Source organism: Drosophila albomicans, chromosome 3 (genome assembly GCF_009650485.2).
Source record: "Drosophila albomicans strain 15112-1751.03 chromosome 3, ASM965048v2, whole genome shotgun sequence".
Classification (NCBI taxonomy): Eukaryota; Metazoa; Arthropoda; class Insecta; order Diptera; family Drosophilidae; genus Drosophila; species Drosophila albomicans.
This window is the reverse complement of record NC_047629.2, coordinates 25304615-25328674: the sequence shown is the minus strand read 5'-3', so window position 1 is coordinate 25328674 and position 24060 is coordinate 25304615. Positions and strand designations below refer to the sequence as shown.

Below are 24060 nucleotides of genomic sequence, written 5' to 3'. Positions count from 1 at the left end.
GTCAAGCGGCAATAATAACAATGTGGAACACAAAAACAACCATCAAAAGTCTACTTCAAGTTCATAATCAAATGGCAAGGCGTGAACTGCACGCTAACGAAAGTAAACAATGAGCTGGAAAAAAGCAGCAAAATTAACATTAAAGTTGAAAAGTAAGAAATAAACAAGCGAAATATTTACTAAAACGATAAGTTTCAATTCAGGCGCACGAAACACGCAAACGAAATGGGGAAATCCCCCAAACCATAACTTGCTCATTTTCACACGCGACAAAAAAATGAAGACAGAAGCAGAAATATAACACCAAAAATATAAAAAATTACCACGACAATTGAGTGCCCTTTTAAGAAGCCGGAAAATGATATTGTATGCGTTGGGAACGGCGTACACCGTGCCATAATTAAGCGTAAAGTAACCGAAAGTAATGAAAAAGCTTATCGAGATTAATGCATTCCACTTGGCTCCTAATGTGACTTCAGCATAGCATAGGACTTGCTCTATTACTAGCTGTGTGCTGAGTAATTAACAGATACTTTGGTACTGAATTATCAATAATTACGAAAGTTGTTCTTCCATCGAATGAAATTAATATTTTCAAAATAAATATAAATTATATTGAAATCCATTTTTAATTAACATAGATAGGAATAGAAATACAAATCGTCAATGCTATTAATATATCTAAAAACCCTATGCAAAGCGAACAAGTCACTTGCAAATGAAAATACATATGTTTAAAATTCAAGTCTCATATCTGTGTGAAAAATGTTTTAGCATTTCAAGTGCATTTCAAATTCATTTCGTAATTAAATCTGTCACATGTCAGCGACATTTCCTGCTTCTTATCAATCAAAACATTTAATGCAGAATTCTCTTTGATTTTACAGATAACGAGTTAGCTCAGTCGCCTTTTTTTTCAATATACCCTGTAATTCCAGAATATATATAAAGGGTTGCTCTATTCACAGCTACGATTCAGCAATAAAATAAAAAAACTATAACTATTATGATAATTTAAGATGACAAATCGATTTATAGTGTCAGTAGTATAAAATATTTATTTACAAATTAATAGCTTAATGTGCTTTTAAAGCATTTTCTTCTTTAGCAGATCAAATTTCAATTTATACTATCAGCCTAACGCATTAAGTAGTGACTCATCGTCGAGTATTTCGTTCGACTGAACCTTAAACAGCAGCCAAAACCCATTTTTTTTGCTAGCTTGCAAAACAGTCGAGGTAAAAAACAAAAGCCACAAAGACCGACAACACGGCGTATGAGTAACATATATGACACATGTCACGTGACGCCATAACACATCATTTTACCTTTTTTTTACCAGCAGCAAGCACGACAACGGAGACGAAGAGGAAAGAAAGAGAGGGACAGAGAGAGATAGTGTGGATGATAGAGACAGAGGCGAGGGGCAGGCAAACAGCAAATAACACGGGTAATGACAGCAAGCAAGTCAAGGCAGGCAGGCAGGCAAAATAAGACATTTTGTGATAAGCGCACAGGATAACAAGTTGAACGTGACGAGCATGTGGAAGAAAAAAAAATGAGCAAAGCACAAACAACAAAAAATAAACTCGTCGGCCTGTTGTGATATAAACAATGCCAAGCACTGTCGACAAACTACAACTCGCACACACACACATGTAAAGTGACAGCAAGTGTCAGAAAGCAAAACATTACAAAAAAAAAAAAAAAAATTAAAATGAAAATAAAACATAAAAGAACTCCACGCGCAAAAATATACTCGCATATAACACGAAAACGTTGAGCGAGAGAGTCTCTAAATGCCGCTGATAACGCAAGTGTCAGACCAGAAAAGCTGGCTGCTTTCTGCTAACCCTTTTCGTCTGCCTCTTTTACAACCTTTCCACGGCTTTACTTTCACTTTTCATGACTTCATTTTCGTTGGCGTCTCGTCGAGCGTCGTTTGACAAGCGCAAAGCGCATAAAATAGAAACAGACGAAAGCACAAAACGCAAAACAAAAATTTAAACACACACCGTCGAAAAAAAAAGAAACAAAATACAAAAGGAAAAAGTCGAAATCAAAACAAAAGAAAAACGAAAATAAACAGAAGAAAATTCGTCGTCGACACACATAAAAATGAAAAGTTGCTGCAAAGGATTACAAAAGACAAAACGCGCATAAAGTGTTCGGCACTTCCTTGTTCCTGCTATAGCAGGACTGCTCTTTGGACTCTCATGCAAATGCTAGCACAAAACAAAATGTAAATAATTTTTCATTACGCGCACATAATCAAAACGAAAGCGAAACTTTCTGTGGCTTTAATTCGAGACGCAAAATGCATCGGTTCGGTACAGAAAAACTATTCCTCGATTTTAATAAATTAAAAATTTGTAAAAAAAAAAAAAAACAAAAACTAACAATAAGACCAAACATGCATCAAAAATTACATAATTAATTTGAATACAAGGAAATTTAACTCAAACGCTTTCATTTATTGCACTTTCGAAACCATATACAGAAATAAAAATTCTATCTTAATTTTATCCGAATGTGAAATCCAAACTGTTGCAAAATGTTAAAAATCAACACCATCGTCCTCCGCAGCAGCCATACCAACTGTTGAATGGACCATTGAAGGGTCCAAAGCTCGGATCATAGAATCCACTTGGACCACAACCTCCACAAGAGCCGATACAAGCAGAAGGATAGCAAGGATAGCTGCACATGATAATTTTTGTAAAAACTAGAAGATAACAAAAAAAATTTAATAAAGTAATTTATCAATGTAAAACTTTTGAAATACACACTTTTCTCGACACACACAAAAAAAATTGAAACAATTATAATTTTGTAAGATTATTTATTTTAAAGTATTGGCTCCGAAAGGCTTGAGCATTGGTGTTGTACTGAAAATTATATTTCAAATGTAGAGCAGACATTAGAAATTGAAATTTGAGTGAATCATCAAGGCAACTTCCGCCTATTCATGTGAAGTTATATGTTTCATAATTAGGAACAAAAATCAGTGGAAAAATCATCAGAATAGAGTTTTTGCAATTATGAAGATAAATAAAACGATCTTAAATTTGTTTGCTATACATATATTGCTTTTCCTTTAATTCAACTTTTAAAATAAATTTATTATTTAAATTAATTATGGGTTTTATTTGTAATAAAACAAGTGGAAAAGATACAATCGAGTGTGCTCAACTATGAGATACACGCCACTCGTATTCAGAAAAACAAAAATAAAAAATGCGGTATTGTCATTTAAATATACCGAATTTATATACCTAAAATATACTATAATATACTGTTATTTTGTATGTTTGGTAATATACCAGACAGTTAGACGGACATATTGACACGGACAGTGCCGCCTTGTGCCTGTCATATACCTTTCCTGCCAATACAATACGAATGAGTTTCTCCCATGAATGAAATGTTGCAAGTCACATATCGACATTTGGCAGCAGTTGATTTGGATCGAATCTGATGAAAACTAACAAACAATGGGCATTGCCGCACATGTTGAACTTTATTATATGGTATGGGATCTTAGTGAAAATTACAAAATGATTGTGTCAATGATAATTATATCCACCGTATTGATATGATGCACGTTGTTGATTTTGTTTAATCGAATCATCATACGATTTTTTCTGGGCTTTTGCAATAACATAAATTAGCTCGTACTTGCGTTGAAAATCGAGTAGCTTTGATTTTCCGGGTCCATTATAGAAATCTTCAAGTGTGAACTTTTCAAAAGAGATTAAGTCAAGAAATTCTTTGACTATGGAGCCATTTGAAGTTGTCGCTTCATCGGAGTCGACTTCGGGTTTGGCATTTGCAACTTTTTCATCAAGAGTCATCTTTTTAATATCAATTAAGTCGCCAACTTCCTTATCAGATTGGATTTCGGGTTTGACATCTAAAGTATCTTTGATACCATTAATATTGATTGCATCCAAATCATTTACATGAATGTATTCTTCAATAAGTTTAAAACGCATAGATTCATTAATATTAATAAGACGAATGAGGCTCTTGAATGGGTGCACTTGAAAATGCAAAATGTTCGTTAGGTTTTTTATATTCCATGCTTGCACTTGAATATGTTGAGAGACCTTCAAAAGTAATGAGTTAATCGATAGTATGTGCGAGCACTGATATATGGCAAGAAGTTCGTTCAGGATGCATCGATCTGAACATTTTTTCAACTTATCAACGCAGGCGTCCTTAATGCTGCTCACAAGATATTTATGTCCGAACTCGAGTAGCTTTATAATTTGTTCTACGTCATCACATTTTATCTGCGAGTCGCCGCTATAGATAAAATTTCGAAACATTACGAAAGTTTCGGGCTCCACGTCTGTTAGCTTAATCTCTCCAGTTGTTCCCTCGGTAAAGTTTCCATAGCACATGCGCTCAAAGACTTCGGACGCACACGAGAAGATCAATTTATGGCCTAAATAGACATTATCATCGATGATAAATTTGCAATCGGTGTTGCGGTCTGAATCCAGAATTGCAGTCAATGATTTTCCAAGCCTGAAACAATTCTTTGTTGAATACAAGTTTGCGAAAAATTGTTCAACAAAAATACTCACCAATTCATAGTTTTAATATTTATTTTCTTCAGAACACAATGAAGTTAAATTGATGTGCAGCGCTTTCGAGATTGAAAATATGAATGAATCAGAATACAAAATATCAGCAAATAAATTGAAACAAATTTGCCTCCTTCTTATATACACAAAAGCACAACTGAACTCCAATGTGTTTATGTAAATGAACACTTCAATCCAATAGAAGTAAGATCGGCTTCAGCTTATTTCTTGCCCTTCGTTGCTCAGAATTTGCTTAATCAGCAGTTCGAATTCTGTAGAACACTCAGTGTGTTTTATATACTTGGGCTTGTCAACTGACATTGCTGAAATAGAAGATAAAAATCATGTATAAATGGTTTTTGTTGCCAGCTTCAACTTATGTTTATACAATATGAGGTATGTATTTCATTCGAGAAAATCTCAAATCACTATTCTGCATTATTTACTCTGACAACTGTATAAAGACCTCAAATAAATTTGCCTTGTTTGAATTCAAAAGTATTATAAAGACATGAGTTGAATTAAATAGAATATTTGATATTTTCGTCTCAACCTCATCATAAAACAAGTAAGAAAGTTACAGTCAAGGGTGCTCAACTGTGAGATATACCACAAATATACTAAATTGTATATTTGGTATATTGATATAGGGTACTTTACTCTATGTATACTATATATTACAAAATACGAGGGCAGTCCGATAAGTACTTAACCTCACCACCCGATGACGTCACTATCCCAAGAGAAATTCACTAGTGTAGTACATTCTTGTAGACGGCTATTTTTGAATCGGACTCGTAGTTTTGTTTTCACTGCGTATGGAATTGGACGTGTCCGCGGATTTTAGAAACATGGAGAAAGAGCAATATTGGTATTTGATTCGATTCTTGTTTTTGGAAGGGAAATCAATCGCCCAGCGAAATGAAAGAGCGCTTGAATGCTGTGTACGGTGACTCTTTTCCTTCAAGTTTCAACGTGGTCGCACGTCGAGCTAAAAGGAGATTATGTTGAGAAATAAATCGCCACTTTTCCAAAGTTTTCGTTTTTCTTTTGGAGGGCTAAGTACTTATCGGACCACCCTCGTATACAAGATTGTCAGCCAAAGCAACTACGACCCCTTGAAAGTAGGCGTTTTAGCACATACAAAACATCGACAATTTTTATCTGACCGCAACCGAAATTTCAGGAATCATGAAAACTATAGTCATTATTAAAATTACGCTTTGTGGTAGATAAATACACGAAAGAAACCAACACGAATTGCGGTGTACCGTCTGTTTTGTTATGCTTCTCGATCAAGACTGACTACGTTGCTAAATTATGTATAACAAGGAATGTGACATAGAATGAGAGAATTTATAAAGAGAGCCAATATCGAGAGAGTTGGGATGGCCGAGAGAGCGTCACACAGACACATGGTCTGTGTGAGTGTGTAGGCACTCGTTCTACTACAGCTTATTCGAATTTTGTCAATTTGCGAGGGCGGAAGTGGGCGTGGCAAAAATTTGAAACAAACTTGATCTGCATGCAAACATAACAAATGCTGTCCAAAAATTATAGTTCTATCTCTAATAGTCTCTGAGATCGAGGTGTTCATGCGGACAGAAGGACAGACATCAGACAGACAGACGGACATGGCTAGATCGTCTCGGCTGTTGACGCAGACCAAGAATATACATATATACTTTATAGGGTCGGAGATGCTCCTTCTACCTGTTACATACATTTCCTGTCGGCACAAAGTTATAATAACCTTCTCCCCTATGGGTAGCGGGTATAACTAACTTATTTTCAATACAAGACATATCATACTATGCATTGAAAACGCTGATGCTAAAATCCATAAACTAATAGTATGTAGTACATACTATGTACTAAACTACTATGTTCAAGAATGAAACAAAGGGCGTCACGATATACTTACATATGTATTTGATTTTAGAAGACTAATAGAACCTCTTGAAAAACAGTTCAATGTTTAACGTTGTTCAATGAGTCGAGCTCACAAATGTTCTACTAATAAAATCAGTATTTTGAAGAAATTAAGCCAGTTTTAATGCTGCATACTTCCGAATTATTGCGTCCCTTTAAATACATATTTAAATACATAAGAATTCGTATTTATCATTTACATATTTGTAAGCAATATGTTTAAATAAGAAGAACATTTAATGTAGACAGATCTTATACTAATACATTCATTAAAACACATTTATAATGGAAAAATAATTGCAATAAATTTGCAAACAAAACAATTATTTAATATTGTAAGCAAAAGTAACATTTCAGTATATGATATATTCCCTTTAACTCCTTTTTACATTAAACTGCATTACAAGTCGAGCTATAAATTTCAAGAATGTTTAAAGTCAGTTTGAGCCTAAAGCGATGAGCTTAATAAATAAACATTAACCAACATTTAACCAATATTTACATTGTAATTTAGTCATTATGTCCAACGTTCTCACGTTTTAGCTGCCGGCCATTGGCCAAACAACCCAGAAAGCAAAGCCAACGCTCAAGCGTTTTCACCTGCTCGACAAATAAAGCAATTTTGGGGCGCGTGTTAAGCTGTTTTACATAAACAGTAGCTACCTCGGGGCAGAGGAAATGATGGGGATATTGTTGACGGGGGAGGAGGGAGGAAACGTTGCCGGGGTAGAAGATTGACTCATATGCTGGGTCAACTGCAGCTTTGCTCGTTGCCATATTTTGCATGGCAATTTCGTTGTCTGCCTGGGCTAGACTAGACCAGTCGCTGGCAAAGGCATAGGAGATATGTAGCTACCATAGCTAGCAGAAGCCTTTTGCCTTGGCAATATTTAGGCAGTTTTAATGCAAAAGCGTCCACAAACCATAAATAATTGAAAACTGCAAAGACGTGCAAAAAATGCCGAGGCAATGGCGAGCTTCTAAAAAAACGAAAAAAAAAAACAAAAAAATACAAAAATAAAAACGACGAACGAAATGAAACGAAATACTAGCAAGAGGCAGTCAGCAGCCAGCAGGCGAGTTGTTGTAGTGAAGCATGCAAAAGTCCCATTAAGGCTAATAGGCCCAAAAGGACCAGCAGAGAGACAGCTCTAGTCAGAGAACCAGAGACAGTTAGTCAGTCCATGAGTTGGTTGAGTTAGTTGCAGTTAGCAGACCAAACTACCAGGGTTGGCAATCAAAATCGTGCAAGATTGAGTTTCCAATCAAATCTCCGCACAGGCTTAAGCTTTATTAAAAAAAAAAAAAGGAATACGACACAGACGATAATCAGTATCTTTCATAATACTCAAATATTCAGAATATCAAAATTTGTATTTATTATTTATTTAGTTATTTAGTTATAACAATTGTTGAACAATCAATCAATGAGACTTGATTTCCATCCCAGCTGCTTTGCAAAATGTGTATGCAACTTAAGAATCATAATGAAACTTGAATGCCCTACACTAAATAAAACAAGTAAGAAAGCTACAGTCGAGTGCTCTCGACTGTGAGATACCCGCTACCCATTTTGAATAAAAGAAATATATTTTGCGGTATTTTCTCAAAATATACCAAATATACTGCAAAATACTAAAAATATATACCGAATGGTATATTTGGTATATCGACATAGTACCGTATTCAAAATATACCATAGACGGCACAATATACCAGATTGTCAGCCAAAGCAACTAAGACCCCCAGTAAGTAGGCGTTTTGCCCATACAAAAGTATTTCTTTAATAACTTCGACAATTTTTATCTGATCGCAACCAAATTTTCAGAAATCATAAATACTATTGTTATTATTGTATATACCAAAATTCGGAACTCTAGCTTTAAAATTACGCTTGTTATTCGATTTTTTTGATTTGCGGGGGCGGAAGTGGGCGTGGCAAAAATTTGAAACAAACTTGATCTGCGTGCAAACATAACAAATGCTGTCGAAAAAAAATTATAGCTCTATCTCTTATAGTCTCTGAGATCCAGTGTTTCATACGGACAGACGGACAGACGGACAGACACACAGACGGACAGACGGACATGGCTATATCGTCTCGGCTGTTGACGCTGATCAAGAATATATATACTTTATAGGGTCGGAGATGCCTCCTTCTACCTGTTACATACATTTCTTGCCGGCACAAAGTTATAATACCCTTCTACCCTATGGGTAGCGGGTATAAATATTAATGATGTGTAAAGTTTTTTGTGAAAAAGTTATTTCGTTCATTTTTGATCAGACTAGTTCATTTGATTCATTAGTTTGATTTTGTTCACAACGTTGTTCATCGTTCTATAGCGCATGTCGTTTCTTTTCCTTTATAGGCCAATTTTTTATGTTCTTCGTTCGTTAATTTTTTAGTTTACCATTGTACTACTATATATTCTGTTTCATAAATGTATCAACATTATAACAAATTTTGTGAGCATCTATTTACTAAATTTTAATTCAATTTAATGGTAAATATATAAAACTAATGTAAAATAGTCGGACAGTAAAAAACAATCAAACCAAAAAGAAAACAAACATCATCAAAAGTTAACTACTGAACCAGAACAAACCAGAGATCAAAAGTAAACAAGCAAACAAAAACACAACGATGAAGGGGAACTTTATGTATAAGTTCGTTGACTTTGTTTAAAAACAATCCAAATACATATATATGCTGATCACTAACATAACTTCAAATATATAACTTTAAATTATGTATTATAACATTAATAATAAAAACATACTCTCAGAAAAATGTATCTTAATTTGTCAAATAGAAATGTGAGCTTGAAAAACTTTTTGTGCTTAACAATTTACTGGAGAATCTAGGGATATGTACTTGCAACCCTGGTCCAAAAAATTGTTGGCGTTTGCACGTTTAGTGTTGTAGTTTGCTGTTAATTTTGTCCCTTTTTGCTGTGGGATTGTGTGTGTGTGTGTGAGGATGGCGTCGAGTATGCAAGTTAGGCTCCCCGCCCACAAAAGTAGGCTGCACAATTTTTGGAGCTGCCCTGTAGCGCGAACTGTTTTCTGTTTTTCAGCTAGAATATGTTTTTTTTTTGTTTTTTTGTTCGTCTTATTTTTGTGTTTTTTTTTTCTAAACGCCGCTAGCACTTTGCAGCACTTTAGCGTCGCTTATCCTAATTGTGGTTATTTTGTGTGTGAGTGTCCTTCGTGAGCCGCTCACGCGAAACGTGCATAGAGCATGTCCTGCCACGTTTGTCTGCACTGTTTGTGCCTATATGTCCCGCTCTGACCCTCTCTCTTTCTCTCATTCCCACTGTATGCATGTGTCTCTGTCTGTATGTGTGCATAATTTTTTGGCATTTAGCCAGATAATTTTCTTGCCTGCTCAGCTCAACTCGATTCGAGTCGACTCGACTCGTCCTGTCCGTTTCTGTTGCAAAGTTAATGTGTCCTGGCAGGCCTACAATATTTAATACGGCATTTTCCCCCTCTATTCTTTCTCTACTTTTGGTCTTTGCCTTTTGGCATTTGCGTTTTTATTGTCTCTTTGTGTGTGAGTGTTTCTATTTTTATTTTTTCTTGTGGGCGTTTCGACGTTCTTATTTATGATTAGCTGTAAATTAAGTTGGCATATTTTTAATGGCTTCTTAGCTGGCAATGCAAAGCATAATGTGATTGTTGCTTGCACACAAATGTGAGATATGTTTAACAATTGTCCTGATCTAAATTTTGTAAAATATTTTCACTAATGAAGAAATGTATAGATTTTTTATTTTTTGTATGAGCACTTGAGCAAGCATGTCAACATGATTATAGAAATCATATTCAGGCCAAGCCTAACACTCATACCAATTAGTTTTAGTGGAAATTTATTTGACTTTATTATTTATGATTTTAATTTTAAAGCAGATTGCATTCAGAAGTTCACTTTCCACTTTTAATTTCTTGATTCTGGCATTAAAAATCTCTCTTGTGAATTTAAGGAAATTAATATCTGTATATTTCATTATTACAATCACATTTTAATAGCACATAAAATATGTCAAGTGTAAGTAGTAGAACATCTCAACTGAAGTCAAGTATTTCCTGAAAGCCTTTCAGTACATTAAGCAATAGTGAAATGTTGTTTCAGGCACGCAACGATTTTGCTTTTGATTACCATCTTCAGCAAGTGTCATTGAAAATATTCTCACAGTCGTCAATCTTTCACTTTCCACTGGTGTCTCTATCTCTGCTCCGATGGCATTCCTTTTACCCAACAGACAACAGACACCTGCATCAATGCCCCAAATCACGTACACTCTTCGCTAGTGCCATTTTGTCAACTTCTAATAAATTTGCAGCTGTGCAAAAAGGGGGCAAAAAAATATACGAAAAACTTTGCACTAACAACGCAGCGACAGTGGATCGCACTCTGAACTACACAAAATAAAAATGGGTTGGGATGGCGGTAAATGTGAAGCTGCAACGCCTAAACAATGGCAATGGCAACAGCAACGGCGACGGCAACGGCGACGATGCCGTCATTTTGTAAATCAAACAAGTTTTAAGTGCGCCGAGGCGGCCAAAAGCTCGTGTAGGTGCCACCAACCAACCAACCAACCAACCAAGCAAGGCTGCAAGGAGGCAACCACCAGGAGGCAAGAGAACCGCACAAAATATTCATGAACACAACAGGCTCATAAATAAATTGCAGCCCAAACGGAACGGAATGGAGCGTTTGCCATTCGCTATTTGGCCGCGTTGCTGTCGCTGCCGCTGTCGTCTGCTGATGCCACCAAAAATGGGCACAAAGTGGCTGCGAGTGGCGTGAAAAACTTGAAAATATGCTAACATAATGCAAGCGAATGTCGAATGGCAGCACTCTACCTACAAATATTGAATCAGAGATTGAGATGGGAATGGAGATCGTGATGGTGATGACGATGGCGATGTATAGCAGACAGAATGGAGGCCAAAATGCAACATCAAGGTTTTATGATGCTTCGATTTCGTGGAATTAGCAATGAGCGAACGTGGCAAAGAGTGCCCAAAGCAGGTCTCAATGCACTTCTAATTCGAGATGCGCAAAGATCGTGTTGCCTCTAAGATCGTGTTGGCTATCAAAATTCCAATTAAATCAAGTATCAATATCAACTATATGGATTTTTAATGCATGTTTAGGCACAGAGAAGGAAAGACAAATAGTAATATCAAGATATGCATAATCAATATTTTAATTAATTACTGTTCCATAAAGGCACAGATATGTAATGACACTACAATTAGACTTACTAAAAAAAAAAAAAATATACAAAATATAAAAATTATAATTTCCCGAATTTTAAACTATGCATTCAGGATTAAGTTTGTACCAAAACTTTATAAGCACTAACTACATAAATATTTGGAACTAAATCAAAACCAATCTCAAAATCAAAATCTATCAAAAATAATTAAAATACTTTTATTCTTAAATGAAGAAAGTCTTTACAGAATTACGATTTTAGAAAATGCTGCACCAATTGTTCCCCTCACGTGCGCATCTCTAATTCCAGTTCATCAGCTCTTCAGTTCGATATTTATTTTCAGTCAACAGCGCGTTTTTAATATCACCTAGAGAGACACAGAGAAAAGGGTAGCAAACTGATGATGGGTAAGATTACAGTATGCTACAGCATACGATTTACGTTCATGCCTTTGCAGCTGAATTTTCGTGAATTATTTGTGTTTGGCAGCTTAGAGCAACTGCTACGCTGGCAGCTGTCAAGGCTTTAAATTGAGTCACATTGAGTCGGAAGTGTGTAAAAGTATCTCTAATTAATTTAAGCCATTAACATTGGTAAGGCTTTGATATGCAATTTGCAAAACTTACACGTTCTGCCAGCAGCATAAAGCCAGACTAAAAGACGGCGACAAAAAGCCATGAAATAAATTATTTCAAGAATCAATTACAACTAATAGCATAGACCACTTGAAAATCAATTCAATTCACATGAAAGCCGGTCGTCGTCTGACAGAAACAGAGACTGAGCTTGTGACTCTGACTCTCATTCTGATACTGACTGTGAATTGAACTGAGTCTGTGAGAACAGGACACACAGGCAATGGCAAAGGCAGCCAGGATAACTTCAGGCCTGACTGGTCTGGTTGATTGTGTATGGCACAGATTCAGATTCGAATCAGAATCAACCAAGACACACACTAAGAGTGAGAGGGAGAGAGAGAAGTGGGGAGAGAGTATGAGCTACTCCACACACATATGTGACGATTTAAGCTAATGCATAATTGATTGTAATGCCCTGGCAAGCCGATTTTGGATTGCCAGGCTTCAACGGACCATCAATAGCTGGCAAATTAAGCAGCTAAAGGTGAATGCATGAAGCATTAACATGCATACAAACATATTTCACATTATTCGCAACAATGTTCAAGTAAATCTCAAACAACTAACGAAACATTTTGCTGATTGTTTTCAAAATATATTGATGCTTACAATTTCTTAGATTACTACAAGCACATTTCAAACAAAAACGCATTAGACAAGAAACTAATTATTGAACAACTTTAAAGACAAAAATTTAAATGATATTCTATTCTAAAATATTACTAATAAGAAATAGCAATCTAATATACAACCCAATAATGAAAATGTCACTTTTTTTAAAATTTACAATACTTTGTGTAACATGTGTAATACAAAAAAAAATATATTTCAAATAGAAAGTATTAGATATTAAAACAATCAACTTTAAATACTACAAGAACAAATATTACGAAAATAAAGACAAATCTCATGAATCATAATGATATGATATCAAAATTGAACCCATAAGCCGAATCTGACTAAACAAAGCTCAAAATTACTTACTTATAGCCCAGTCCTGAAAATACAAAATATATTCTTATTTCCTGAATGCGAAAATGTCAAAAATAAAACGAGAGGGCAATATATTAAAACAGGACCAATAATCTTTGAAGAATTCTATAATAAATATATCATAAATCAGCAAACATTTTTGTAAAATCTTAAAACCATGATTGAACATAATAAATTTTTGTTTAAAATCGAAAAGTTTTCAAGCACAAGTATTTAATTTTGGTTTTTAATAAGTCATTTCTACTTTCTGTGTAGTAAATTCATGGCACATACATTATATTCTATTTATATATATGTATTTTATATTACAAAAGGAAATATGAATCTATATTTAATTTAGTTTACCATTCATCATAATTTATGTAATATGAATAAGGCAATATCAGTGTAATCTTCATTCAAATAATATTATGCAAACATTAAGTTAATTAAAACTCTTGAAGAGTATTTTAATAACATTTAGCATTTATACACATTTTTGTCATACGCCATTTCAAAGTTTATTTATATATCTTTGTAGACTGGCGAAGTGGAAACAAAACGCAAACACAAAGTTCAATGTTAAGTGCTTTCAATTCAGCTTTATAAAATGCTTCTCATTATAAACTGCCCCGACTAACTGACTGAGTGTGCGGAGGAGGTTGTTGGCATGTTATCTATCCCAAAGGCTCGTCACTGGATTTTGGGCACTTTTATATTTATGAAATGCATAAACAACGCCAGCAACGAGTACACCAGCAACAAGAACAACAAGAGGAATAATAACAATGAGAGCAACAATAACCAGGGAACCGTTCCCCAATATCCGTTATGCCAGTGACAAATGCGAACTTTTCATTTCTATGCCGCAACAGTCGTCGCTGAGTTATTTAAGCTAAACATGGATGGGCAACAGAACTAGACAGACAGACAGACAGACGGACGGACGGAAGGACAAATGTCATGACAGACAAGTCCGGACGCTGGACAGGAAGACAGACAGACACACACCAGCGACGCAGACAAAACTGTATTCCCTCTATACACCTCTTCAGCTCTCTTTCGCTCTCGCTCTTTTTCTCTCTCTCATTTTTTATACTCGTATTTGGCGTGCAAACAATAGAGGCAAGCAAAGGAGGGGAGGGAAGGGGAATATGGCGGCAGGGATTGCACATCTGAGTGGCAGACAGTGTGCAAATGTCAACTCGTTGGAATTCAGACAAGTATATGTAGCAGATATATAGAAAAATGTCAAGAGTGCAAAATGCACATGCCAAATGTCTTTGGTGCCTGCCATCGCCAGCAAATGCAAACTGCAGCTCTGACTTTGGCTCTGGCTCTGGCTTTGGCTTTGGCCAATTGGCAGCCTGTTGGGCCATTTAATTTGTTTATTAACTCGACGCGCGCTGTCAGCGCAATTAACGCCTAATGAGCACCAAAGTCGCAAGTAGTCGCAAAAGTTTCTTTTGGTCATGGACTTGTATCATCATCATCAGCATTATCATTATCTAGTCTGTTGTCATCATCATCCTCAGCATCATCATCATCAGCATCAACAACATCAGCATGCGCCGCAGCGACGTGCAGTGAAACTTTGTGCTGCCCAGAAAAACCACAACAACAATGTGGCAAGTGCTTTACATGCAACTGACGATAGCGAAGATTGTACAGCTAAACCGGAATAGATAGTACTATAGATATAACTTGGCCAGAGAAAGCACTTTACTTAAAAGAGTCTATTACTGTTTGAATTAAACATGCCTTCAAGAAACTTTAAGGAAGAAAAGAAATACATAAATGAAATAATACTTATTTATGTTTTATTCACATACATTTCCTCAAATCCAATGTCGATCCTTTCTATCTGCAAAAATAGAAGTTAAAATGTCAATAAATAAACTATATGTCCAAATCTTATTGCATTTATAATTAACTAACTAACTATTAACTATTATTATATTCAAACTTTTGTTGAAAATTGTTACATTTTTAGATGAATTATTTAATTTAACTTTTATATTCATTTTATATATGTTTAAATGTAAACCTTTTTAAATCAACATAAATATATAACAAAAATCTAATCGTTGAAAACTTTTTTCATACTAAATTTTTCACTAAAATAATATGCTTGGCTTATTTTATAATTATTATTTATTGGCTTATTTTTATTATTTTTTATTTTTATTTTTTTGGTTTATTTTATAAGTAATATAATAACTTATTTATTAATTTTTTAATCTAAAAAAGTTTATTTTATTTTGGGTTTCTAAATTATTATTAGGTAGGTTAATTTAATATTTGATGTTTTATTCACAAATATTGCAGTTTTTATGTCAACTATTATTAGATCAATTAATTTTATATTGCATTTTGAATTTACTATGTAAAAACTTCCTTTTTAAATTATATAAAAATACCTTTTAAAAATCGTTTTGTTACGAAAAATAAAATATCAATAAATAAATCTTAAAATAAATTACGAATAGGTTTTACATTTGTTTTAGTCTTGGATTTATGTTGCAATACTATAGTTAAGAGCAGCACTCGATTTTTTTTCAAGATGTAATATGAATTAAGGGTATTTAAGCAGCTCTGTGTTTGCCTTATCAAGGGCATTTTTTCATTCATTGTGTGGCATGTTGATTGCACCACCATTTTGGGTGACGGAAATGCAAACGCATAACTTTTGTCAGTGGCAGAGTCAAGTATGCCAGAAGCAGCAGCAGCCAAAGCACAACTGCTCCACATCTCGGCCATGTCCAGATGCTGCTGCTACTGCTGCTGCTGAAGCCCAAAATCTCTGGCTCCCCAAACCCATTTACCAACCACAAAATATGCTCAACGCAGCGCAAATTTTTGGTTTAGTTTACTGCAAGTCGACGTCGTCGTCGGCGGGTAGCCAACTTAATGTGTTGTCGACGCCAGCTGCGAAATTATAAATTAGTATTCATGCCCCACAGTGTCATTTCCGCGAATGCGCGAGCAGAGCAGTTGGCGAAAAACTTTTTCCTACAAGCCTTTGTGAAGAGATTGATATGCGTGCTACAAGAAACTGCCAGCAATATGGCTGATTATGAAGTGCTTCACAGTCTCTTACAGCCTCTCACCCTACATTTTATCCCCCTCTCTCTTTCTCTCTATCTCTTGCCTTCTCGTTTTTACCGAGTGCGTGTGTGTGAGCGCGAGAGACAAGTTCAAAATTGCCAGAGTTCAAGTTGCAAGTGCTTAGAGTGTGTTATGGCGCAACTTTTTCATATAAATCCTTAATTATGACATTATTTTGCATATTATATTGTCGCCATTTCGCATGTTCCCAAATACAGTTTCTGCATTAAAATCGGTAATTATGAAATATCAAATGAATTTGAAAATTTCGTATAAGTCATTATTATAACATTTTGCATAAATTGATATTATTATTTCAAAACTAGTTTGTTGATTATATTATAGTTATATTATTAAATTCCAAAGTCGTATTATAATATACAATTTAGTTGTTTCTTGAGTCCATTAAAATAAAATTGGGATGTTGTTTCAAAACGCGTTTTTCCAGCGACTTTTTTAGTGAAAGATTTTGTAAAAGTATTGCTATTGTTCATTTCATTTCATTTATTTTTCAGCTGTATATTTAATATTAATCAATAGACTCAATAATGGAAATAATTATATATTTCTTATTCGTGAAATGAGTATGAAATTAGTTGCGGGAATGTTTGAAATTCAAGCAACACTTACTTATGTGTCATTGACTGACTCAGCGCTTTAAGGGTAAAATCTATAGCATAACTTAAGGCACAAAACAATTGCAATTGAGTTTATTCCAATGCCAACGTCGCAGTCGCAGTCGCTGTCGACGCTGACGCTGACGCTGACACCACAACGAATTGCACTTACGACAAATTTTTGCGCCGAGTGTCAACCAAACAGAAATAAGCCTCAAATTGTGCCCGAGCTCAGAAAACGGAGCAGGACCAAAACGGACGCCAGACGGCAGACGATAGGAGACGGTGAATGGTGTAGAGGGCATGGAGGATGGTAGGCAACTGGAATATTTTGTACTTTATGCCAGCAAATTCCGTTGGCCAAGTGCCAAGTTTTACGCCGATGCAGCCGCACAGCATCAGCAATGGAGCATCAGCAGCCGCCGCCGTCATCGTTCCTATTCCTGCTCACGTTGTATGCCTCACGTTGCAGTTCGAAGCGGAGAAAGAGAGGGAGAGAGAGAGAGGGGGAAAGATTGAAGGGGAAAGCCTGATGCTGTGTGTGTTGTATGTGGGCGTTGTAGAGTCGACCACACCCGGAGGCCAGTAGGTTGCATGTCGATTTTAGGCTTAACAGGCAACGAGTTCAACTACTTCTCATGCGAATCTATGGTCTGGGGGGCCTCCGGGTCGAGTTGGGTCTAGGTCCGGAGCTCAGTATCTAGCCTAAGCGGCCTGGCATTAAAACAAATGCAAATATGCCGTGCAGCAACATAACAACACCACCAGACGATCGTCTGCGCTTTTGTTTGGCAATACGCTTTTCGTTTTCAGTGTTTTTATACCCGCTACCCATAGGGTAGAAGGGTATTATAACTTTGTGCCGGCAGGAAATGTATGTAACAGGTAGAAGGAGGCATCTCCGACACTATAAAGTATATATATTCTTGATCAGCGTCAACAGCCGAGACGATATAGCCATGTCCGTCTGTCCGTCTGTCCGTCCGTCCGTCTGTCCGTATGAACACCTAGATCTCAGAGACTATAAGAGATAAAGCTATAATTTTTTTCGACAGCATTTGTTATGTTTGCACGCAGATCAAGTTTGTTTTAAATTTTTGCCACGCCCACTTCCGCCCCTGCAAATCAAAAAAATCGAATAACCAGCGTAATTTTAAAGCTAGAGTTACGAATTTTAGTATATACAGTAATAACTATAGTAGTTATGATCCCTGAAAATTTGGTTGCGATCAGACAAAAATTGTGAAATACTTTTGTATGGGCAAAAACGCCTACTTACTAGGGGTCTGAGTTGCTTTGGCCGACAATCTGGTATATTGTGCCGTCTATGGTATATTTGAATGCGGTACTATATCGATATACCACATATACAATTTGGTATATTTTTAGTATTTTTTGCAGTATATTCGGTATATTTTGAGAATAATACCGCAAAATATATTGCTTTTATTCAAAATGGGTAGAGGGTATCTCACAGTCGAGTACATTCGACTGTAGCTTTCTTACTTGTTTTTTTTTGGTTTTGTTTTTTTTTTTGGTTTCAGCTCGTGCCCAGCTTTATAGGCGTGGCTGCCAAAAACAAAAAAAAAAAAAACACTTTTTGTGGCCCCCGAAAAAAGAGGTAAACAGCGGAAGTGGTTGCTCATGTCGCTTACAGCAACCAGCCAACGAATCGCAGCAAAATGAACAAACAGAATTGACAACTTAACGCGCGTTGCCCTGCAAAATTTTCAATTAACAGCAGCTACAGCAGCAGTAGGAGCAGTAAAAGCGGCATCAACGGGCGAAAATCTTAATGCGCTTTTCTTATTGAAACGATATTTTCATTTACAGACACATGAATTCATGCGGCAAATTAAAAACGACCAAATGAATAATTAAAATCCATAAAAGTGATGCACTCAAAAAGAAAATACTGCAGCTGAGCAACATTTGTGTTTTGCTTTCATGTAAATGAAGTTCACTTGGCAACTCGAATTGTAAGCAAATATTTAAGTCTTATTTTACAATTCTCGTTTGCTATAGACAGGCTTGCACATTAATTAAATATGATATATTTCAAAAACAATAGTTGATGGGCGCACACTTAATATCGTAAGCAATGGATTTATATATATCGAGAACAAATAGGCAAGTATAAAAATTATCATATTTTTCGTTTGCATGCAATAAATTGAGAGATTGAAAATAAACTCTCAATTTAAATATATTATACGTTAAAATATATCAAATGTTGGTAGCCAACACAATTGCCTTCTTCAACCCTATTGCATCCTATAGACACAAAATTATAATTTCCTTCTTAATTATGGGTAGCATGTATAAAAAAGCAAAAATAACTAAAATAAGAGGTTTGTATAACTATAAATATTAATTCGAAACACAGCTAAAGTTTCGCAGATATTTGCTACACTTTAATACGTAATCCAAATGCTCCACATGATGAGAAGTTACACGTGCGACCAAAAGAATGTGATTGTGTGTGTGTGGGTGTGTGTGCGTGTGTGTTGCCAACACCCGCATGGGACAGCAGTTGCCTTGTCCTGCATCATGTTTGTCACGAGTATGCCGTATATGCGTGTGTGTGTGAGTGTGTGTACGCTAGACATATTTGTATAGCCCCGCTTAGGCTTAAAAGTTGAGCCAAAGTTGTGACCTTGAAAGCCACATGCACACACACCTACACACATACACAAAAGTCAGACACACACACACATAGGCAGGGAAAATGCGAAAAATAGAGAACCGCGTCTGTCTATCATTCTGCTGGCTGGCTGGCTAGCTTGTTTTCCGACTGTGTTCCTCCCGTCGCTACTTGGTTTGTATTTTGCAGCTTAGACTTTTTGACTTAAAACAAAACTTGTCCCCACACTCACATCAGGGAAAAGACAGATAGGGCAAGAGGAAAAGTAAACAATACTTGAAATTTGAAATTGTAAATGTTTGCACAATTCCAGGAGCCCAAATCACAGAACCGCCAGCCAAGCTGGGCATGACACACATACACATATACAATATATATACACATAAATACATATATATATAACATGCCCGCACTCTTAACCCTGCTGATGTTCCCAGTTGGAAAGCCGAGGGCGTTGCCGCTATGTTTAACTAAAGTTTCGTGCGCTTGTGCAAATAGCAAAAGGATTTGAACGTCGTCGCCGTCAGCTACTTCCTTGCGTTGCCTTGCGTTGCCAGGCTTTGCCATGCTTTGGTCGTGGTCCGTGCACAAGCGGATTACAATCATAAGCGAAAATTAATGAATTATTTACCAGCAGCTTAGTTAAGCGCAACTGCTTCGCTTCTGCTGCTCCCCTCTAACCCGCAATGGCACAAAGGTGCCACCTTGCATCTCTCAGCACCCGCAGCAGCTTCTCCGCAATGTCAAAAGTTGTGCTTAAGTTAAATGCCTAGGCTCGTCTCCACCATCCCATCCCCTAGAGACAGAGGCGAGTGGGCGTGAAAGGGCGGCGGCGGGCAAACCTTCAGCTGTTCAGTTTCGCTGTTCAGCTGCTACCTGGTAATTAATTAGCCCAAGACATTTGTCAATATTATCTGCAACTCTTGTAAATTGCCATCAAATTTCGCAGAAATATCCAAAGCATTGCTTAAGGCGCTGAAAATAATGTTGTTTATTTGTATCTTTTTTTCTTATCCTGTGCTGAGCTATTTTGATTTATTTACGCGAAATGAGAGAACAATTTGAAACTTGTCAAACTGTCAACTAAAATGATTTGTTTTGCCAGATTCTAAAAGATGCATATTTCAATGGTTTATGAAGAAATTTCGGTATATCGGCACACTACTTATATTTTTGAGTAATTATCAAGAAATATACACACATATCCACTAAAAACTTGTTATTTAATAGCAGATAGTTTATCGCATATTTCTTAAATTCTTTGAATTCAAATAACATTTATAAATACATATATAAGACATCAGACTGATATAATTTCTTTGTTTGTGTACGAAGTTTACGCGGTATATTTAGTATGAAGAGTACGCGGTAACATATTAAGAATATGCAATTTGGTAGTAGTTTAGTCTTAGTATATGAAAAATAAGAAATATGTGTAGTATGTGCAGTATATTTAGTATATTAAGTATACGCTAAAATGTGTATATGAAAAATATAAAATATATGAACGTAGAATATGACTAGTATGAAAAGTTATTCATTTTCATCCGCTGCTTTTAATAGTTTCTGAAATACTTTAATGAAAAGGAATGGAAATTTTAAAATATATATAAAACCTATATTAAAAACTCACAATCCGTCTAAACTTTTCCTATGACAAAATTATTGTATTACTCTTGCTACAATTAAATGGTTCCCTCAATTAGATTAATGATTTAACTAAAAATGTTAAACGGTTTTTGATTGACTGAACTAATCCTATTGTGCGTATTAATGATATTAATGTTTATTGCATAAAACAGTACTTAGCATTTAATTATTTTGCTATAGTTTAAGCGTTTTAAATCAATTTGCTTTACTTGCCTTGCAAAACACAGAACCATTGGGAATTCACCGTATCGAATGCATTATTGAAAATCTGTTTCTTCTACTGACTGCTTTGTGGGTGTTTATTGATGGGTTTGAGTGCGTAGATTAGTTATTAATCAATTTCAAATGTCGAAAGAGCAATTAACGTAATTAAATGGCAAATCATTTGCAGCAGGAGACAACTTAAAGGCGTTGTAAATAATTCCGGGGCTGAAAACTTTTACAGCATGAAAGTCTTGTGGCTGTAAATTAAACTCGACATGGTCATGCTTCTCAAAGACAACGCCTATTGATGACACAGCGAACGGAGAGGTAAAAAGAGAACGAGAGAAAGATGCATATAAAGTTTTGTGGCAAGTTGCAAGCAGCCGACAGAGGAGTAAAGTTTGTGTTTTCTTTATTATGCAAAGCACGATGGCCTATGAAATGGCAGCCAAGAGGACTCAGAAACCAACTGAATATTCCCGCTTTTGGAGTGCAAACAAAAGCAAACACAGATAAATCCATTATAAACGCACGTTTGCACACACAAAGGCAGCTGAGTAGAAGCGAAAAAGATAGAGAGGAGAGTGCAGAAGAGTGCGACAGTAATGGAAATAAAGAGAAAAATATTGAGCAACATTGCAAGCTGTTAAAGCCTGCAATTGCCTTGCAATGCAGCAGTATTGCGTGTATCCTTTAAGGAGACAACACGTTGCTTGCATTCTTTGGGGGGTGGTGGTAATTAAAAGCGATTACAGCTCATTAAATGATAAAGAAACGTGGCTCACGCATTGTAAGGTCGAGAATGGGAGAATTTGCGAAGCGGCTGCTTCATTAAAATGATAAACACGCACGCGATGCCAATGTCCTGGCCGCATGTCCTTGCCGCAAGCGGCTTGCAATTGCGGCCAATCCACCAACAACAGCAGCAACAGCACCAACAACAACAACAGCAGCAGGCAAATGGAACAATAGCAGCAGCGGCACAACAACAGAAGCAAGAAACGCGCCTGGCGCACTTCCAACAATAAGCAACAATTTTAGCAGCCGCCAAAGCTATTATCCAGCGCCAGGACCTCGGTCGTTGCTGCTTTTTGCCATATATGCCTGGCAGGCTGCTAGCCTGCTAGGCTGGCAGTCAGGCAACTGGCCAAACAACCAAACAATCCAAGCCAAAGCCAAAGCCGAGGCAGGCAGTCAGGCAGGCACAAATTGTTTTTTACACATGTGCGCGCAACATATTAAATTGTAAACATGCATAAATGTTGTTTATTGGGCAGCGTCGAAACCAAACAAAACAATAGCGAAACAAGGAAAAAACACAAGCGCAAGTGATTCACGCTCAAATACCCTGTGCATGACTTATTATAAAATATTGTTCAACAATATTAATTAAAAATACAAACTATTTATACAACTCTTTTGAAGATACTAAGATTTTATTTTAATTTCTATTAACAACAATTCAAAAACCAACAATTAACAATAAATTTATTTATATCAAAAGAAATAAGAAATTCATTCAAATTTCTTTTTTAATATAAAGTTATCTAAAATTATATTTCATCAAAAGATGAAAATATTTTATCTCTTTAATTATGTTCATTGGAATGGTAAGTGGAATGGTAAATCCAATAATTCTAAAAGAAAAATCTAAAAATAATGAAACTGCAAGAGAATATGCAAATATTTAGAAATACTATACTATGAATATGAAATTCGAATGTTTCTCTGAAATCTTTGAAAATAATCTGGAATGTTCTATTTTGAACAAAATTAATTTAATTAAACTCAAATATTATTTTTACTGAAACAAAAAAGTAGACACGAGTCTACTAAAAACTATATTCATTTATTGACCAAAATTAAACTAAATTAGTTTATCAATCGTTTTAATAATTCTTAAAACAATAATTAAACTGAATTTGAAAGTATGAAATTCAATTGTTTTTTCTTTTGTTTTTTTCTAATAAAATTTAAAGAAAACAGGAAAGCTCTTTTAGTACCAACGTTTCTATCATAATGTTAATATACCCTTCGTTTTGCCAAACGAAATGTAGAGCATATAAATGGGCAAATAATGTGTGGAAGCAAGAGCTCCACTTGAGTCGACTCGATTTCGACTACTTGGCAGGCAGTTGAGAGAAGCAAACCCCGATGGAGAGTGGGGAGGGTGAGGAAAAGAACGTCGCGAAGAAGAGAAGACTGTGAAGCGTGTGCCAAAAACAATTTCATGTTGTTTGATGACGTTCCGAGCATGCTGTGTGCTCCTTGAGGCTTAGCGAAAGTGTATCCTGTCAAAGGATATTATGCAACGAAATTATTGTAGTTGGCACCAAACAAAAAAGTTTGCCGAAAATAAACAGAGGGTCTCCTCCTCCTCCCTTTCATTTGTACTTTTTGCTCTCTGAAGCACTTGGTGTGTGTGTGGCGAGTAAGCTGCCAAAAAGTCCTGCTGAGCCTTCGCCCAAG

The 24060-nt window shown here is 35.9% G+C and overlaps 4 protein-coding genes across 6 annotated transcripts in view; 1 reads left to right on the top strand and 3 right to left on the bottom strand.

The window, feature by feature from the left end:
* LOC117570621 (serine-rich adhesin for platelets) overlaps positions 1 to 24060 on the top strand; it is a 178044-nt gene that overhangs the window by 94986 nt on the left and 58998 nt on the right. The window lies entirely within an intron of this gene.
* LOC117570009 (AT-rich binding protein-like) overlaps positions 1 to 24060 on the bottom strand; it is a 108667-nt gene that overhangs the window by 78792 nt on the left and 5815 nt on the right. The window lies entirely within an intron of this gene.
* On the bottom strand, positions 2454 to 2905 carry LOC117570011 (male-specific sperm protein Mst84Dc-like). Its single transcript, XM_034251428.2, has 2 exons — positions 2790 to 2905; positions 2454 to 2725 (listed from the first exon to the last, which is right to left on the bottom strand). Exon 2 carries the CDS (start codon positions 2706 to 2708, stop codon positions 2565 to 2567), a length of 144 nt encoding a protein of 47 aa, XP_034107319.1. The 5' UTR covers positions 2709 to 2725; positions 2790 to 2905; the 3' UTR covers positions 2454 to 2564.
* Positions 3295 to 6605, bottom strand: LOC117566527 (kelch-like protein 41b). 3 transcript variants are annotated; one of them, XM_052004374.1, is made up of 3 exons: positions 6517 to 6605; positions 4593 to 4915; positions 3295 to 4533 (listed from the first exon to the last, which is right to left on the bottom strand). In XM_052004374.1, the coding sequence occupies exons 2-3, from the start codon at positions 4598 to 4600 to the stop codon at positions 3567 to 3569; spliced, it is 975 nt and encodes a 324-aa protein (XP_051860334.1). In that variant the 5' UTR covers positions 4601 to 4915; positions 6517 to 6605; the 3' UTR covers positions 3295 to 3566. The 3 variants fall into 3 exon arrangements, with proteins under 3 accessions (XP_051860334.1, XP_051860336.1, XP_051860335.1); XM_052004376.1 differs by lacking the exon at positions 6517 to 6605 and adding an exon at positions 5848 to 5871; XM_052004375.1 differs by lacking the exon at positions 6517 to 6605 and adding an exon at positions 5833 to 5858.

Excerpts from the sequence above, each read along its gene's own strand:
- LOC117570011 (XM_034251428.2), bottom strand. The coding sequence starts at position 2,708 with ATGTGCAGCTATCCTTGCTATCCTTCTGCTTGTATCGGCTCTTGTGGA.